We start from the raw sequence: 19,640 nt of genomic DNA on the forward strand, positions 1-19,640 counted from the left end.
TACACAGAGAGCCTGCCTCCTTGTTTACACTAAGTCTGGGAGTCACATGGGACATGTAGATACTTAAATGAAAGAATATGAACAAAGATATTTCTTTGTGGACAATAATTTCACAAGCAATATAAAGAAAAATATACACTCAAACAAAATAAAAAACAAACAAACCTGCATCTGGGCCTTTAATGAGTTACATTATGAATGATATGCAGAAAAATAACTAGACAGTGGGTTCGAGAGCATCCTCTGCAAGTTTGCAGGTGACACTAAACTCAGTGGTGCAGTTGATGCAATAGAAGGGAGGGAATGCCATCCAAAGGGATCTGAACTAGCTTGTGAAGTGGGTCCATGAGAAACTGAAGATGTTCAGCAAGTCCAAGTGCAAGGCGTTACACCTGTCTCAGGGCAATTGGACACGAGGACAGACTGGAAGAAGAACGCATTGAGAGCAGCCCTGCAAAGAAGATTCTTGTTCTCGTGGACATGAACTGTTCAACATGAGCCATCAGTGCGAGCTTGCATCCCAGAAGGCCAACTGCATCCCGGCATTCATCAAAGGATGAGTGGCTAGAAGGTCGAGGGAGGTGATTGTTCCCCTCTACTCTGCTATTGTGAGGCCCCACTTGGAGTACTGAATCCAGGTTTGGCGCCCCAGCACAAGAAGGATGTTGATCTGTTAAAACAGGTCCAGAGGAGGGCCACAAAGATGATCAAGGAGCTGGAGCACCCCTCCTATGAAGGAAGGCTGAGAGAGTTGGGTTGGTTTAGCCTGCAGAAGAGAAGGCTTTAGGGTGAATTCATTGCCTACAAACCACCTGTCTGAGCTGGAGCAAAAGCCCAGTGCAGGGAACGGTGGTTACGAGGGGCTGTCTGTGATGATTGCATCTTCTCAGTAATTAAAGGGGGCATAAGAAAAGATGGAGAACAACTCTTTGCTCAATCAAATAATGACAGGACAAGGGGGAATGGTTTTAAACTAAAAGAGCAGAGATTTTGATTAGAGGTTAGAAGGAAATTCTTCACTCAGAGGGCGGTGAGGCACTGTAAGAGGTTGCCCACAGAACTTCTGGATGCCCCATCCTTGGAGGTCTACAAGGCCTGGGTGGATGGGGCCCTGGCAAACTTGATCTAGTGGGTGACATAATTGCCCATGGCGGGGGGGGTTGGAACTAGATGATCTTTGAGGTCTCTTCTAAACCAGGCAGTTCTATGTTTCTATGATTCTAAGACAGGCAGTTTATTCCTTCTGAAAAACACTCATTCATCACTTTCCACACTGCATCTTTCAGCTCCTGGTTCCTCATGCTGTAGATGAGGGGGTTCACTGTTGGACTCACCACCGAGTACAGAACCGCCAGCAAAAGATTCAGGGAGGAGGAGGACATGGAGGGGGGCTTCAGGTAGGCAAATATGGCAGTGCTGGAGAAAAGGGAGACTACGGCCAGGTGAGGGAGGCATGTGGAAAAAGCTTTATGTCGGCCCTGCTGTGAGGGGATCCTCAGCACAACCCTGAAGATCTGCACATAGGACAGCACAAGGAAAACAAAACACACAAATAATAAAGAGGCACTAACCACAATAAGCCTAGCCTCTTTGATATAGGCATCAGTGCAGGAGAGCTTGAGGATCTGGGGAATTTCACAGAAGAACTGGTCCAGGGCATTGCCTTGGCAGAGGGGAAGGGAAAAGGTATTGGCAGTGTGCAGCACAGCATAGAGAAAAGTACTGCCCCAGGCAGCTGCTGCCATGTTGACACAAGTTCTGTTGTCCATTATTGTTCCATAGTGCAGGGGTTTGCAGATGGCAATGTAGCGGTCATAAGCCATGACGGTGAGAAGAGAAAACTCTGCTGTGACAAATGTGACAAACATAAAGACCTGGGTAGCACAACCGAAGAAGGAAATGGCCCTGGTGTCCCACAGGGAATTGGCCATAGCTTTGGGAACAGTGGTGGAGATGGACCCCAGGTCAATGAGGGCGAGGTTGAGGAGGAAGAAGTACATGGGGGTGTGGAGGTGGTGGTCGCAGGCTATGGCTGTGAGGATGAGGTCGTTGCCCAGGAGGGCAGCCAGGTAGATGCCCAGGAAGAGCCCAAAGTGCAGGAGCTGCAGCTCATGTGTGTCTGCAAATGGCAGGAGGAGGAACTCTGTGGAGAAGCTGCTGTTGGACATTTGCTGCTTCTGGGCATAGCAGCCTATTTATGGAGGAATTTAAAGAGGCAAGTTAGATAGTGTTTTCTGAGCAAAACCTAAGCCATATCTCATTGAAACATCCTCAACAAGACACACTGCCTTTTCCAGGGAAGAATACATGCTTCTGCCTGGAGCTTTTGATTTGGTTGCCTAAGAATGCCTAAGAGATCAGGTTAGTCAACTTTGCTCTCTGGAAGGGTCAGTACTGCCCTGTAGGTACATGATAAAGACCACCAGGGACTGGTGGTGGTCTCTGAGACAGGTACCTGCCCCAGGTAGCAGGCTCTGGGAAGCAGAAAGACTCCCCCCTACTCTTCTGGGTGGCCTCCTTCCTCCCACAGCTTCTCCCCGCAGTGTCCTGGGCAGATCCCCAGGCAGGCTGAGTGCTGAGCTTGGAAGGCAGCAGAGGCCCTGCCCCGGCACACAGCCCCTGGGGCACAGCAGGGACCCTGCTCTGCACCACAGCCCTGGACACCCCGTCTAAACGCCCGGCTGCACAACTTGCAGCTGGCCCCACAAGAAGGAAACCTCATGTTTTATTCCTCTGACAGCTTTGGAAGGTAATCCCTGCTCTGGAATTTGTCATTTTCCTCTTATCCAAAAAAACTCCTCCTGAATCCTGAGTCCTCCTGAAAGCTCCCATAGGCTGTGGGATTTGCCAGCAAATCTGCAGATGGCACCAGGAACAACAGCTGCATTGTCCTGTAGCCAGAGACTTACCCTGTTCAGGGCTGTGAGGATTTCTCCCACAATCAGCTCTCAGCATCCCCCCTCCACACTGCCTTTAACATCTCCCTCCCTTTTCTCACTGCCCTTGTCCCCTGCAGGCAGTGCCCTCAGCCCTGCTGCTGTGCTGTGCAGAGGAGCTGCTCCTGGGCAGAGCTGTCTCTCTGCAGTGCTGCCCGCTTGCTATGAGCTCCCGTTGGACCCAGGAGCCCAGGAGCCCAGCTCATCAGCACAGGGAGCTCTTGACAAGTCCCTGGGCCTCCAGGGAAATCAACTTTGAATCACACTCAAGCAGTCTTTTGGGATACAATCACTTCTCTAAAGTTTTGATCAGGATTTATTTCCAGTGCTGTCTTTGCTCCTAATTCCATAGAAGATGTTGGCAGGAGAATCATCTGTTCTTGTCCCATTATGTGACCAGACACCCTCAACGTGAAAGGCAGGGTGAATACCACCTCTTCCAAGCACTTGTAGATATTGCTGGGATGCTGTGGAGTGTGTGTGGGGGAAGAGATGACACGACTTTTCCACAGAAACTCAAATCTCTCTGTCTACATATGCTACAAAACCACTTGTCAGCCCACAGAGTCATAGAAACATACAATGCTTTGGGTTAAAGGGACCCCAAAGACCATCAAGTTCCAGTCCCCCCTGCCATGGGCAGGAACAAATCCTACTAGTGTTGCTCAAGGTCCCATCCATCCTGGCCCTGGACACTATCAGGGAGGGGGCATCCAACACTTCTCTCGGCAACCTGTTCCAGTCCCTCACCAACCTCCCAGTGAAGATTTTCTTCTTTAGATTTAATGTAAATGTACTGTCTTGTAGTTTAAAGGGATTGCCCCTTTCCTAGAGCTACAATCCCTGATAAAGATTCTATCCCTATCTTTCTCCTATTTTTCTCCCCGGTTCTGTTAAGGAGAGTCAGGAAGACAGTGGCTGCGTTGTGCTTCGCTAACAGCTGGGGATAAACCACAAAACATCTGAGGACACAAACCTGACTGACAATTGATAAAGGAGGCAGTGAGGGAACCAGACATGGTCAATCACACTGACTGAAGATAGCACGGGAGAGAGAGAAAATATTTATTCCAGTGAGATTATCTGATCAGGGACTTGTTGGTCTGGAAACCAATGGAAAAGGGGGAATGCTGGTTAAAGGGTATGAGAAGAGGCTGAAGACGCTTGGGTTGTCTAGTCTGGAGAAAAGAAGGCTGAGGGGTGACCTCATTGTCCTCAACATCTTCCTGAGTGGGGGAAGTGGTGAGGGAGGTGATGATCTTTTCTCCTTGGTAACTGACCACAGAAGGTATGGGAATGGCACAAAGCTGCACAAGAGGACGTTCAGATGGGACATCAGGAAAAAATTTTGTACTGTGAGGGTGGTTAAATGTGGAACAGGCTCCTTAGAGACCTGGCTGATGCCCCATGCCTGTCAGTGTTCAAGAGGCATTTGGAAATTGCCAGAAATTGATCAGGGATTATTTTTTTTTCCTATATATAGGCCCATAACTATGTATATTTATATTCATAACTCTGAATATTACTATAGAATCATAGACTATCCGAAGTTAAAAGGGACACATAATGATCATTGAGTCCAACTCCTAGCTCCACATGGGTCTACCCAAATGTTTTTATAAACAATGTGGATGTAGGACTAGAAGGTGTTTTGAGCTAATTTGCTGATGATACTAAACTTGGAGGAGTTGTTGACTCCATTGAAGGTGGAAAAGCCTTGCAGAGATAGATTGGAGAGCTGGGCAATCACCAACTGCATGAAGTTTTAAAAGAGAAAGTGCTGGGTCCTGTAGCTGGGATGGGGCAACCCTGGCTATGCTTACAGCCTGGGGGACGAGACGCTGCAGAGCAGCCCCACAGAGAGAGATCTGGGGGTTGTGGTTGACAGCAAGCTGAATATGAGCCAGTAGAGTGCCCTGGCAGGCAGGAGAACCAATCGTATCCTGGGGTGCATCAAGCATGGCTTTGCTAGTTGGTTGAGGGAAGTGACTGTCCTGCTCTACTCTGCGCTGGTGTGGCCTCGCCTCGAGTACTGTGTGCAGTTCTGGGCACCACGGTACAAAAAGGACATGAAACTATAGAAGAGTGTCCAGAGGAGGGCAACGAAGATGGTGAAGGGCCTAGAGGGGAAGATGTATGAGGAGCGGAAGAGGTCACTTGGACTGTTCAGCCTGGGAAAGAAGAGGCTGACGGGAGACCCCATTGTAGTCTACAGCTTCCTCACGAGGGGGAGTGGAGGGGCAGGTGCTGATCTATTCTTTTTAGTGACCAGCAGGACCCGGCACTTGGTCTTCTTAAACTTCATGCAGTTGGTGATCACCCATCTCCCTAATCTGTCCAGATCTCTCTGCAAGGCATTTTCACCCTCAACAGAGTCAACAACTCCTCCCAGTTTAGTATCATAATCAAATTAGCTATAAACACCTTCTAGTCCTACATCCAAATTGTTTATACAAACATTTAATTGAACTGGCCCTAAAACAAAGCCTTGAGGGACCCCGCTGGTGACTGGCTGCCAACCTGATGTGGAGCCATTTACCACAACCCTTTGAGTGCTACCCATCAGCCAGTTATTCACCCAAGGTATGACATTTTTGTCCAGCTATATGCTGGACATTTTGTCCAGTAGGATCATATGTGAAACTGTGACAAAAGCTTTACTGAAATCCAAAAAGATCACATCAGCTGGTTTCCCTTGATCAATTAGATGGGTGATCTTATCATAAAAGGAAATCAGTTTTGTCAAACAGGACCTACCTCTCGTGAACCCATGTTGACTGGGACCAATGACTGCATTGTCCCCCAAGCACACTTCAATAGCTACCAGAACAATCTTCTCCATACTTTTACCAGGCACTGACATGAGACTAACAGGCCTGTAGTTACCAGGGTCTTCTTTCTTGTCCTTCTTGAAACTGGCACGACATTTGCCAACTGGGACCTCTCCACATTCCCACGACTCTTATAATAATTGAGAGAGGCCCTGTGATAATGTCAGCCAGCTCTCTGAGCACTCTGGGATGAATCCCATCCGGACCCATTGTCGTGGTTTAACCCTGCCAGCAGCTAAACACCACACAGCCATTCGCTCACCTTCCCCCTTCCCTCTCTGAGATGGGGGAGAGAAATGGAAAGTGAAGCCCGTGAGTTGAGATAAAGACAGTTTAATAATAACAATGATGATAATAGTACTACTACTATTAATAATGTGTACAAACAAGTGATGCACAATGCAATTGCTTACCACCCGCTGACCAATGCCCAGCCTAACCCCAAGCAGTCCGGCCCCCTCCCCCCGGCTAGCCACCCCTATATATTGTTTAGCATGACATCAGATAGTATGGCATGCCCCTTTGGCTAGTTTGGGTCAGCTGTCCTGGGTCTGTCCCCTCCCAGCTCTTGCTGCACCCCCAGCCTGCCCGTTGGCAGGACAGAGCAAGAAGCTGAGACGTCCTTGGCTTAGTATAATTAATAGTATAATTATGGCTTAGTATAAGTATAGTATAACTATATACTACATAGTATAACTTGGCTTATTACTCTCCTTAGTATAATTACTCTCACAGTAATTACAGGAGATAGAGAAGAGCAGTGAGTTGTTCAAATGTGAACACCATTTGACATTTGAGGTGCACAAAGACATCTGTCTTAGCAGTAATCCTTTAAGTTAGGACTTCAGAGACTGGGAATGCAGGTATTAGAGTTTTGTCAGTGCAGACTGCCTAAAAATGTGGCCTCCCTTTGTGCCTTGTCACTCACCTGGGAGCTGTCCCTTGTCATTTAGCTAAATAATATAAACCTCCCCTTTAACATATCTCTCTCCTCCCCAAAATTGGGAGTAGATTAATGGAGAAGTGGTAATTTAGAGACAGTACTTTCTAAAAGGTGTTTGAGAGCTTAGGCACATGAGTGGACTGCCCTACATCTAGTAAATTAGGAAGTTCTACCAATTGCCTTGAGGGTAGACGGGCCTTACAGAGACATCTTGATAGATCAGAACGTTGGTCAGTCGCCTACAATATACAATTCAATAAGAACTAATGCCAGATTCTATACATCAGACCATGTATTCCTGAATGTACATATAGACTGAGGGACAAGTGGATGGAGCATAACTCTGAAAAAAAGGGATCTGGGAGCTGTGGTTCATGGTAAGCTCAGGATAAGTTAACAATGTTCCCTGCATGGACCATGGTGGAGTTGATCCTGCGGGAGGGCAGCATAGCTCTTCAGGAGAGCCATCTTTGGCCCCTTCAATATCTGCTTGGAAGAGTCCTTTGGAGTAAGGCCCTGTATTGAAGAGCAGTCCAAGAAAGGTGGTTAATATTCCAGGACCACCCCCTCCAACATCAAGGGCAGTCCAACCCAAGAAAAACAAAGTCAGGTAAAAACAGCAAGAGGCCTGCATGGATGAACCAGAAGCTTCTCACCAAACTCCAGCGCAGAAAAGAAGCATAGACAAGGTGGAAAAAAGAACAGATACCCTGAGAGGAATACAAAGGCCTTGTCTGAGCATGTAAGGAAGCATGTAAGCATATCGGAAAACTAAAGCACAACTCCAGTGGAATTAGGACAAGGATGTCTAAGGCAGTAAAAAGAGCTTCTAGAAGTACACAGGTGACAAAAGAAAGGTCCTAGAATATGTGGACCCACTGCTGAATGAGGCCCAGGATCTGTTGATACAGGACAGGGAAAAGACAAGAGGTGCTGAATTCCTTTTTCACGTCAGTCAGTACTGGCAAGACTGCCTTTCAGGAATCCCTAGTCACGAAGAATGGGGAGAGTCTGGAAGGAAGATGTACACTTGGTGGGAGTGGATCAGGTCAGGGCATACTTGACCAAATGGGATACACATATCTATGGGACCTGACGGGATTCACCCATGACAGCAGAGAGAGCTCCCTGATGTCCTTGCGAGGCCACTCCTGGTCATCTTGGATCATTCCTGGTGAGTAGCAGAATGTCCATCCTAGCTCCAAGAAGTATTACTTGCAAAGGCAAATGCCATGTTTCCTAACATTCTCCACACCATCAGTAAAACAAAAAAAAAAAAATTAGTGTTGTTTAAATAGCTCAATAAATGCATATCTTTTTATTTATGTCTCAGACTTTTTTTTTTTTTCCAGACTCATTTAGCCTCAACTTTGCCTTCCAAACAAAGACTTTTGTAGCCTCTTCCGTCATTGCAGTTAGTCTTTGTTTAGCTTTGGGGTGTTTTGTTCTCATTGTGCTGTCCTATGTGCAAATCTTCAGGGCTGTGCTGAGGATGCCCTCTGAGCAGGGCCAGCACAAAGCCTTTTCCACGTGCTTCCCTCACCTGTCTGTGGTCTCCCTGTTCATCAGCACTGGCACAGTTGCCTACCTGAGACCCCACTCCATCTCCTCCTCATCCCTGGATCAGGTGGTGGCAGTCCTGTACTCAGTGGTGCCTCCAATGCTGAATCCCTTCATCTACAGCATGAGGAACCAGGAGCTGAAGGATTCCCTGAAAAAACTGATTCTGTTGGCAGTACTTCAGCAGGACTAAGCCACCCATATTTATGCACATTTTTTGTTGTTGTTGCAGTTTGTTTGTTTGTTTTCTTGTGCTTTGGACATTTTTCTCTGACTACCCTGTTTGGGCATGAATGTCTGGATTTGTCTCACTCCTCCAGAGGCACAAGCCCAGTCCCTTTGTCCCAGAAGCCATCTTTAAATGTATTTATGTCAGAGCTGTACTCCTTTTCCACCTCTCTGTAATAAAAGGGGATGTCTTCAGTGCTGTGTCTGAAGTTTGAGACTTTTTTCCATTTGATGGAGTCAAGAATACGCTCAAGAAATTGCACCCTAACCGGGCCTGCTGTTAACCTTGTGTTCTCCACGTGCGGATGAGATCATCGGGTGATTTTATAGGGAATTTGGGGATGGATTCAGCTCTCATCTGTGGGTGCCCAGAGCCACTGGAGATGGGACTGGTCAGGACATATCTGCTCAGGGGTGTCCAGCATGTGACAGGACTCGTGTCAGATGCTGATGTCTGAACCCAGGAGAGCACAGGGATTATTCACAGACAGCCCGTTTCTAGGGGTGGGCAGCAAATGCAGCTTCAGATCGTCACCCAAAGGGCTAAGTGGAAAACTACCTGGGCTAATTAGGGCTCTGTAGTCCAATGACAGGCAGCAGAGACACAGAGGTTGCAGGGAAGGGAGCCTGAGGAATGACTCACGTCCCCTTCAATGAAGAGCCATAGCTGGGATCTAAGGACATGGTCTGAGCCACTTGAAATTCCCTGTGGTTGCCCTGAACTCCTACAACAGCCACACATCGCACGGATGTCCCTGGAGAAGGGGCTGCAGGTGGTCAGGTTGTGTTGCTTCCCACAACCGTGCTGTTCCTCTGGGTGGTAGCAAGTTTTCCAACGGGATCAAAGATGGTAAAGCAAAGTGACAGCAAGCAGGCTCAGCAGGTCCTCGGCACCCCAGCACAGAGCCACAGTCCCATAACCTCCGGCAGGAAAAAAATTTGTTCCCCTCCTCCAGAGGGAAACAAAACCCGTCTGGGCTTTCCTTGCTTCTTAGACAATTTCCAGCAGCTTGCGCAAGAAGTCAGTGCTGATGAGAGGTCTGCGACTCAAAGGTGCTTTAGCCTGGCCCAGGAAAGAAGCTCCTGTGAGGAGGTGACATGCTTTGACCCGCTGAAAATGCCTTCATGAGCTGGTACCCAGGAGGAAATGGGCCAGGAAGGGCAGGAGCGGGAGGGAATGGGATCACACAGGCACAACCCCATCCTGCTGGCTGCAGTGCTGGGCGTAGACTCAGCAAGAGAGGCAGGCTACTTGGCTCTGCCCCCTAAAAACCCTAAAGCCCTAACCCTAAAATCCCTTACAACCCTAACCCTAAAAACGCTAAAGCCCTAACCCTAAAAACCCTTCCAACCCTAACCCTAAAATCCCTTACAATCCTAACCCTAAAAATCCTAAAGCCCTAACCCTAAAAACCCTTACAACCCGAGGCTCTGCTACGTGGGCTCCAGGAACCAAACTAGCATGGTGTCCCACAGAAAAATTCTCAGTAAAGCTGTTTGTCATTACAGAATCACCCAATAATTAGGACTGGAAGAGTCCAGTCCAAGCCCTTCAAGCATCATTAGCAGGAGCAGGATTTCCAGGACTGCATCTATACATGCTTTGAGTATCTCCGAGGAAAGAGACTCCGAAACCTCTGTGGGTGGCCAGTTTCAGTGGTCTGTACTGGTGCTTGGGGTTACTCCTCTGCAGGGCAGGACCCTGCACGTGCCCTTGTTGACCTTCATGAAAGGAGGGCCAGGAGCTGGCAGGGCTCATTGAGAGGGCTTTAAACTAGGTAGGAAGGGGGATGGGGCTGAAGCTAGGATTGTTGGGGCTGTGCCAGGGGGAACAATGGCAAGGCCAGAGGATAAGGCAATGGCCCAGCTGAAGTGCATCTACACCAATGCACGCAGCATGGATAACAAACAGGAGGAGCTGGAAGCCATCGTGCAGCAGGCAGGCTACGACTTGGTTGCCATCACGGAGATGTGGTGGGACCAGTCTCATGACTGGAGTACTGCAATGCCTGGCTATAAGCTCTTTAGAAGGGACAGGCAGCACAGAAGGGGTGGTGGTGTGGCTCTCTATATTAGAGAGTCTTTTGAGGTTGTAGAACTCGAAACTGGGAATGACAAGGTCAAGTCCCTTTGGGTTAGGATCGGCAGGGACAACAAGGCTAGTGTCCTGGTCGGGGTCTGCTATAGACCGCCGAACCAGGATGAGGAGATGGATGAAGAATTCTACAGGCAGCTGACAGAAGTTGCAAAATCTTCACCTCTTGTACTCGTGGGGGACTTCAACTTCCCTGACATATCCTGGAAGCACAAGACAGCCCTGAGAAAGCAGTCTAGGAGGTTTCTGGAGAGCGTGGAAGATAGCTTCCTGACGCAGCTGGTTAGTAAACCTACCAGGGGTGGTGCCCTGCTAGAACTTCTCTTCACAAACAGAGAAGGACTGGTGGAGGATGTGATTGTCGGGAGCTGTCTTGGGCAGAGTGACCACGAAATGGTGGAGTTCACTATTCTTGGCGAGGCCAGGAAGGCGACCAGTAAAACCGCTTTATGGGACTTTCGGAGGGCTGACTTTGAGCTGCTCAGGACACTGGTTGGTAGAGTCCCTTGGGAGGCGGTTCTGAAGGGCAGAGGGGTCCAGGAAGGCTAGGCGCTCTTCAAGAGGGAAATCTTAATGGCGCAGGAACGGTCTGTCCCCACGTGCCCAAAGACGAGCTGGTGGGGAAGAAGACCAGCCTGGCTCAACAGAGAATTGTGGCTTGATCTTAGGAGAAAAAAGAGGGTTTATAAGCTTTGAAAAAGTGGGCAGGCCACTAGGGAGGACTTTAAGGATGTAGCGAGGCTGTGCAGGGACAAAATTAGGAAGGCCAAAGCTCATCTGGAGCTCAATCTGGCTACTGCCGTTAAAGATAACAAAAAACGTTTCTATAAATACATCAACACAAAAAGGAGGACTAAGGAGAATCTCCATCCTTTACTGGATGCGGGGGGAAACTTAGTTACAAGAGATGAGGAAAAGGCGGAAGTGCTCAATGCCTTCTTTGCCTCAGTCTTTAGCGGCAATACCGGATGTTCTCTGGATACTCAGTACCCTGAGCTGGTGGAAGGGGATGGGGAGCAGGATGTGGCCCTCATTATCCATGAAGAACTGGTTGGTGACCTGCTACGGCACTTAGATGTGCACAAGTCGATGGGGCCGGATGGGATCCACCCAAGGGTACTGAGAGAACTGACAGAGGAGCTGGCCAAGCCGCTTTCCATCATTTATCAACAGTCCTGGCGATCGGGGGAGGTCCCAGTTGACTGGCAGCTAGCAAATGTGACGCCCATCTACAAGAAGGGCCGGAGGACTGACCCAGGAAACTACAGGCCTGTCAGATTGACCTCAGTGCCAGGGAAGCTCATGGAGCAGATCCTCCTGAGAGTCATCACGCAGCACTTGCAGGGCAAGCAGGCGATCAGGCCCAGTCAGCATGCGTTTATGGAAGGCAGATCCTGCTTGACGAACCTGATCTCCTTCTATGACAAAGTGACGCGCTGGGTGGACGAGGGAAAGGCTGTGGATGTGGTCTACCTTGACTTCAGCAAGGCTTTTGACACCATCTCCCACAGTATTCTCCTCAAGAAACTGGCTGCTCTTGACTTGGACTGGCGCACGCTTCGTTGGGTTAGAAACTGGCTGGATAGCCGGGCCCAAAGAGTCGTGGTGAATGGAGCCAAGTCCAGTTGGAGGCCAGTCACTAGTGGCGTTCCCCAGGGCTCAGTGCTGGGGCCGGTCCTCTTTAATATCTCCATCTATGATCTGGATGAGGGCATCGAGTGCACCCTCAGTAAGTTCGCAGATGACACCAAGTTAGGTGTGTGTGTCGATCTGCTTGAGGGTAGGAAGGCTCTGCAGGAGGATCTGGATAGGCTGCACCGATGGGCTGAGGTCAACTGCATGAAGTTCAACAAGGCCAAGTGCCGGGTCCTGCACCTGGGGCGTGATAACCCCAAGCAGAGCTACAGGCTGGGAGATGAGTGGTTGGAAAGATGCCAGGCTGAGAAGGACCTGGGAGTGATGGTTGATAGTCGGCTGAATATGAGCCAGCAGTGTGCTCAGGTGGCCAAGAAGGCCAACGGCATCCTGGCTTGTATCAGAAACAGTGTGACCAGCAGGGCTAGGGAGGTGATTGTCCCCCTGTACTTGGCTCTGGTGAGGCCGCACCTCGAGTACTGTGTTCAGTTTTGGGCCCCTCACTACAAGAAGGACATCGAGGTGCTTGAGCGAGTTCAGAGAAGGGCGATGAAGCTGGTGACGGGTCTGGAGAACAAGTCCTATGAGGAGCGGCTGAGGGAGCTGGGCTTGTTCAGCCTGGAGAAGAGGAGGCTCAGGGGCGACTTTATCGCTCTCTACAGGTACCTCAAGGGAGGCTGTAGTGAGGTGGGGGTTGGTCTGTTCTCCCATGTGCCTGGTGACAGGACGAGGGGGAATGGGCTTAAGTTGAGCCAGGGGAGTTTTAGGTTAGATGTTAGGAAGAACTTCTTTAATGAAAGGGTTGTTAGGCATTGGAACAGGCTGCCCAGGGAAGTGGTGGAGTCACCATCCCTGGAGGTCTTTAAAAGAAGTTTAGATGTAGAGCTTAGGAATATGGTTTAGTGGGGACTACTAGCGTTAGGTCAGAGGTTGGACTCGATGATCTTGAGGTCTCTTCCAACCTAGAAATTCTGTGATTCTGTGATTCCCCACCAGCCCCTCCATGTTGCTGAGAACGAGGTCCACCATAGCACTTCTTTCCACTATCAATGGGAGAAGGAAGGTATCATTAATGCATAACAGGACCTTCCTGGATTGACTATGCCCTGCTGTGCTGTCCCTCCAACAGATACCAGGGTGGTTGAAGTCCCCCCTGAGGACCAGGGCTTTTGAATGTGAGGCTACTTCTGTCTGAGTATAGAGGGCGTCATGTGCTGGTCTTGCTGATCAGGTGGCCTGCAGCAGACTCCCACTATAATGTCCCCTGTCCCTACCCTCCCTTTACTCCTGACCCATCAGCTCACTGTCAGATCCTCACTCATCCCCAGGCAGAGCTCCATGCACTCCAGCTGCTCACACACATAGAGGCCACACTGAACGGATCCAACTGAACATGCTCCCATGGGTTTGTGGATAGTGTGAGGGGTTCTTCATCACAAAAGGCTCATCACATGGATCAAGGGTTTCCAGCTGGGGATGAGATGCCTCAGATGGATTAGTGCATACCACAAGAGTAGCTAGCACCTTCCTATTCCTGCCTGTGTGTCCTATTTGTTATTGGCCATGAACAGAGTTTTCCAGAGGGAACTTTTGCACCTTTCAGTGACAATAAAACTCTCCAAGGACTAGCCGTAATTCTGTAATCAGTCTCTCTCTGCTGTTTCAAAGGGACATTTGGTAATTATCTCAGTTGACTTCAAAGTAAGTTCTGCAAAAGTAACTGTTGCAGGAGGTGTCAGCCCTGGAGCCCCAGGGACATCTCAAGGGAGACAAGAAGTAAAGAGGCAGCAAAGCCTTGGTCTGGAGCTGTGCTGCTGAACTGGGCTGGGCTCCTGGGGCCAAGGGGAGCTCCTGGCAAGAGGGCAGCGCTGCAGAGAGACAGCTCTGCCCAGGAGCAGCTCCTCTGCACAGTGCAGCAACAGGGCTGGGGGCACTGCCTGCAGGGGACAAGAGTGGCTGAGAGAAGGGAGGGAGATGTTAAAGGCAGTGTGGAGGGGGGATGCTGAGAGCTCACTGCGGAAGAAATCTTCACAGCTCTAACATGGTAAGTCTCTGGCTGCAGTGAGGCAGTGCAGCTGCTGTTCCTGGTTCCATCTCCAGATTTGCTGGCAAATTGCACAGCCTATAGGATATTTCAGGAGGACTCTCTACTTCCTCTACTGTAGAGAAGAATGACAAGCTCCAGAGCAGGGTAAACCAGACACAGTTGTCAGAAGTACAGGACATGAGGGTTCATTCATATGGGGCCGGCTGCAGGCTGTGCTGGCAGGGTGCCGGCAGGGGTGCCCAGGGCTGTGGTGCAGAGCACGGTCCCTGCTGTGCCCCAGGGGCTGTGTGCAGGGGCAGGGCCTCTGCCACCTGCCAGGCTCAGCACTCAGCAGATACAGATGTCAGGTTTAGAGGAAGGGCTCAGATTCCTAAAGTGTCACCATGAGGTTTACAAGGAACCTCAGCAACCGTCAGCCTGTAGATAAGGATAACGTCCCCCTTCTGATGTTATCAGGGATTGTGTGAGGTGCCTGCAAACATAGTGTGCTGGTCTTGGCTCGGATAGAGTTAATTTCTTTCCCAGTAGCTGTTATGGTGCTGTGCTTTGGATTTAGGACGAGAAGAATGCTGGTAACACACTGCTGAGCAGTGCTTACACTGAATCAAGGACTTTTCAGCTTCTCCTGCAGCCCTGCCAGCAAGGAGGTTGGGGGAGCCCGAGAAGATGTGATGGGACAGAAGCAGGACAGCTGACCAAAAGTCGACAAAGACATAGTGCATACCATATCACACCATGATCAGCACTAAAACTAGGGGAGTTCTTTGTGGGTGCTACCATTGCTTGGGTTCTGGCTGGGCATCAGACAGCTGGTGGTGTGCATCTCCACTGTCTATCACTTGTCTCATGTTTTCTTTTCCTTGTTTCATTTTTTCCCCTTTACTTTCCTATTAAACCTTCCTGAACTTGACCCATGTGCTTTACTTTTTTTCTGATTCTTTCCCCCATCCCACTGTGGGGAAGTGACACCGAATGGTGCTGTGCTGCCTGCAGGGCTAAACCACAACAAGTGGTGATGCTCCTGGGCTGTTCCCCGCCCTGGAGGTGTCTGCAGGGCAGAGCTGAGCACACAGCACAGGGCATGGGGTCTGTGAGCCAAGGTAGGGCACAGACTTAGGGACAGAGAAGCAGCTCCCAGCAGGGACAGCTCCAAGCACAGAGACAGGGGTAGGCACTAAGAGGAAATATTTAAGCAAAATCCTGTGTCTGGGCAATACAGGCAAACCTCCTGCCATGTCATCCAGTGCAGATCCCTACCTCTGAGCAACCGCCACCACCGCCCTCCCTTCACCTCTCCTTGCCAATCCCCAATTCATCTAGGAAAAAGGAAGCCTTGCTTGAATGCTCAGATTGAATGCTTCATTGCCTTTCTCTCCTAGACCATCTTTTCTTTTCTTTTCTTTTCTTTTCTTTTCTTTTCTTTTCTTTTCTTTTCTTTTCTTTTCTTTTCTTTTCTTTTCTTTTCTTTTCTTTTCTTTTTTCTTTTCTTTCTCTTCTCTTCTCTTCTCTTCTCTTCTCTTCTCTTCTCTTCTCTTCTCTTCTCTTCTCTTCTCTTCTCTTCTCTTCTCTTCTCTTCTCTTCTCTTCTCTTCTCTTCTCTTCTCTTCTCTTTTCTCTTCTCTTCTTCTCTTCTCTTCTCTTCTCTTCTCTTCTCTTCTCTTCTCTTCTCTTCTCTTCTCTTCTCTTCTCTTCTCTTCTCTTCTCTTCTCTTCTCTTCTCTTCTCTTCTCTTCTCTTCTCTTCTCTTCTCTTCTCTTCTCTTCTCTTCTCTTCTCTTCTCTTCTCTTCTCTTCTCTTCTCTTCTCTTCTCCACCTGTCTGTCTCTTGCCATTGTTGTCTGACCCTCTGGGGACAGCAGTTTCAGCTGCAGTCAAGCACTAACCCCGTGGCTTCTACCACACCCATATATTCATAGGGCTGTGGCGTTCCAGCACTCCTGGGTACAGATGCTGACAAGCCCTTCAGTGTTCAGAGGGATTTTGCCTGAGAGCTCCTGAATATTGGACCTGCATCCCCCCTGCTCCCAGGTACCACAGAATTAGAGAATGAGCTACTCCTTGGGAGTGTATGGACGGAGGTCCTACCCCTCATGGCATACTCAGACAGCAGAAAACAGAGGTCCTGGCAGAGAACTGCAGCAAGGTCTTGCCAAAAAGGACAGAGGATAGGCGTATTGTGGGGGAGAATCTATGAGAAATGGCTTTGGTTTTGTGCAGAGAAGACTGTTCTAACTCTTCAACTGTCTTTTTCTCTTGGGACAGTCATCAGGGCCCACAGGGAGAAAATGTCCAACAGCAGCTTCCCCACAGAGTTTCTCCTCCTGCCATTCGCAGATATGCGCGAGCTGCAGCTCCTGCACTTCGGGCTCTTCCTGGGCATCTACCTGGCTGCCCTTCTGGGCAACGGCCTCATCCTCACAGCCATAGCCTGCGACCAACACCTTCACACCCCCATGTACTTCTTCCTCTTCAACGTCTCCATCTTTGACTTGGGATCCATCTCCACCACTCTCCCCAAAGCCATGGCCAACTCCCTTTGGGACACTAGGGCCATTTCCTACTCTGGATGTGCTGCACAGGTCTTCCTGCTTGTGTTTTTGATTGGAGGAGAATATTTACTTCTCACTGTCATGGCCTATGACCGTTATGTTGCCATCTGTAATCCCCTGCACTATGAGACACTCATAGGTGGCAGAACTTATGTCAACATGGCAGCAGCTGCCTGGGGCAGTGGCTTTCTCAATGCTGTGCTGCACACTGCCAATACCTTTTCCCTCCCACTCTGCCAAGGCAATGCCCTGGACCAGTTCTTCTGTGAAATTCCCCAGATCCTCAAGCTCTCCTGCACAGATGCCTACCTCAGAGAAGGTGGGCTTATTGTGGTTACAGCGTGTTTACTCTTTGCATGTTTTGTTTTCCTTGTGCTGTCCTATGTGCAGATCTTCAGGGCTGTGCTGAGGATCCCCTCAGAGCAGGGACGGTACAAAGCCTTTTCCACATGCCTCCCTCACCTGGCCGTGGTTTCCCTCTTTATCAGCACAATAATGTTTGCCTACCTGAAGCCCCCCTCCATCTCTTTCCCATCCTTGGATATGGTGGTGACAGTTCTGTACTCGGTGGTGTCTCCAGCAGTGAACCCCGTCATCTACAGCATGAGGAACCAGGAGTTAAAAGGGGCACTGAAGAAACTGATCCTGCTGGCGGTAACTAAGAAAGAATAATCTATCTGTCTCTCTTCACGAGTAATCTCGAATTGAGCTCAGACTAGTGTTGAGCTTTGGGGCATTCTGTAACCATGTTTGTACACAAGTACTTGCATTCATTCTGCTTCAGAAGGGACAAGAATACAGTCAGACTGAATTAGAGGCCTTTTGCAAATGTGTCTATTGTCACATGACAGGTGGCCTCCTGTGTTTATTCTATTCATTAAAAGAGGATTATTTTTTTCAGTGCAGAGCCCTGGCATCAACGCAAAGCATTTTCCATATGCCTCCAGCACCTCATTTTTCCTCCCTGAAGGTCCTCTCCATCTGCTTCCCATCATCAGACGGAGTGCTGGCAGTTCTGTACTCGGTGACATCTCTAACATTGAACTCCCTCACCTGCAGTATGAGAAACTATGAGTTCCAGAAGTCACTGAGAAATTGACCACAAGAAACCTTGTACCATCAAGAACTTGTTTCCTCTTCTCTGCACAGTTCTCAGAGTTTGTCTTTTCCTGTAGAGAATCGTACTAACAGGTTATCCCTTGGGTTTACAATACTTGAGGCTTCATCCAATCATCACTGAATCTGTCACAAATGCTTTGAATGCTGTAGAAGACCTGGCCTCCCTACTAGCATCTCTGGAACCAAAGAGGTATCCTGAGTGCACTGCCAAGGTTTCCTGGGGTAGTGAAGAAATAAGACAAGGGAGGCAGGAGACCAACGTGGCTGAATTGGGATGTCATAATCAAACTAAAGCATGGAAAGGAAGAGCAAACGCAATGTAGGTAGGGACAAACAAACTGGGAAAATTATAGAGAAATGGCCCAGGAGTTCAGGGATGGGATCAGGAAAGCCAAGGCACAGCTAGAGAGAAACTTGGCTAGGGATGCAAAGAATAACAAGAAGGGTTTCTGTAGATACATAAGGCAGCAAAGAAATTGTACACTCTGTAAAAAGCATCACAAGGAACCTGGTTACAAATGACATGGAAAAGGCTAAGGTACTCAGCACCTTTTTGGACTTTCTCACCAGCCCATTCCACACCTCCCCAGTCACAGAATGTCAAGGCAGAGATGGGGGAAATGAAGTCCATTTCCTTGTAGAGAGAGAAAAGGTTTGAAACTACATGAGGAACCTGAAGGTGCACGACTCCACGAAACCCAATCAGGTGCATGCCAGGGTTCTGAGGAACTGGGCAGATGAAGTTCCTAAGCCACTATCCGTCATATTGGAAGAGTTGTCAGGGTCAGATAATGTCCGCAAAAGCCTGAAAATATAACACCTATTTTTAAAATGGCTAAAAATATCAACCCAGGGATCTACAGACTGGTCAGCCTCACCTCTGTGACTGGGACGATCGTGGAGCAGAACCTCCTGGAAAGCATGCTAAGGTTCATGGAAGACAGGGAGGAGATCTGAGACAGACAACAGTGCAGTTGATATGGTAAAGGGAAGGGACACCATGCAGAGGAACCTGGGCAGCCTTGAGGAGTGGGCTCAGGAGAACATCCTGCAGTTCAACAAGGCCAAGCACAAGGTCCTGCTCCTGGGTCAGGACATTCCCCAGCATCAATGCAGACGGGGTGATGACTGGTTTGAGAGCAGACCCGTAGAGAAGGACTTGGGGATACTGGTAGACGGAAACTTGGATATAAGATGGCAATATTCACCTGAAGCCCAAAAAGCCCATCATATCCTGGACTACATCATAATACCACAGGTGGCAGGTCTGGGGAAGTGATTATCCTCCTCTTCTCCACCTGTGTGAGACTCCACCTGCATCCTGCTTTAGGGCCCTAGTGTAAGAAAGAGGTAGACCTATGAGAGAAGGTCACAAAAATAATCACAGACTGGAAAACCTGTCCTACCAAGAAAGCCTGGGAGAGCTGGGGTTCTTCAGAGGAGAAAAGAAAGGCCTCTGAGGAGACCTTACTGCGGCTTTGCAACACATAAAGGGGGTGTACTGAAAAGTTGTGGAGAGATGCTTTAACAGAATGTATAGTGACAGGACAAGAGGTAACATTTTTAAACTAAAAGAGGGTAGATTTTGATCTCCTATAAGGTAGAAATTCTTTACTATGATGGTAGCTAGATACAGGACCAGGTTGCCTGTAGAAGTTGGGGATGCCCCCCTCCCTTAAAGCGTTGAAGCTCGGCTTGGA

At 49.0% G+C, this 19,640-nt stretch overlaps 3 protein-coding genes across 3 annotated transcripts in view; 1 reads left to right on the forward strand and 2 right to left on the reverse strand.

Moving 5' to 3' along the window:
• The window catches only part of LOC311216457 (antigen WC1.1-like), a gene marked incomplete at both ends in the record, with an annotated part of 568,360 nt that overhangs the window by 212,702 nt on the left and 336,018 nt on the right, over positions 1-19,640 (reverse strand). The gene's annotated exons all lie outside the window — the stretch shown is intronic.
• Positions 1,221-2,168, reverse strand: LOC311216631 (olfactory receptor 14A16-like; the record flags this gene model as incomplete). The annotated part of the gene is made up of 1 exon (XM_084298163.1): positions 1,221-2,168. One exon carries the CDS (start codon positions 2,166-2,168, stop codon positions 1,221-1,223), a length of 948 nt encoding a protein of 315 aa, XP_084154289.1.
• On the forward strand, positions 16,558-17,493 carry LOC311216632 (olfactory receptor 14A16-like; the record flags this gene model as incomplete). Its single annotated transcript, XM_084298164.1, has 1 exon — positions 16,558-17,493. The coding sequence occupies one exon, from the start codon at positions 16,558-16,560 to the stop codon at positions 17,491-17,493; it is 936 nt and encodes a 311-aa protein (XP_084154290.1).

This window comes from Netta rufina, assembly GCF_964035555.1.
Source record: "Netta rufina genome assembly, chromosome: 18".
Lineage (NCBI taxonomy): Eukaryota > Metazoa > Chordata > Aves > Anseriformes > Anatidae > Netta > Netta rufina.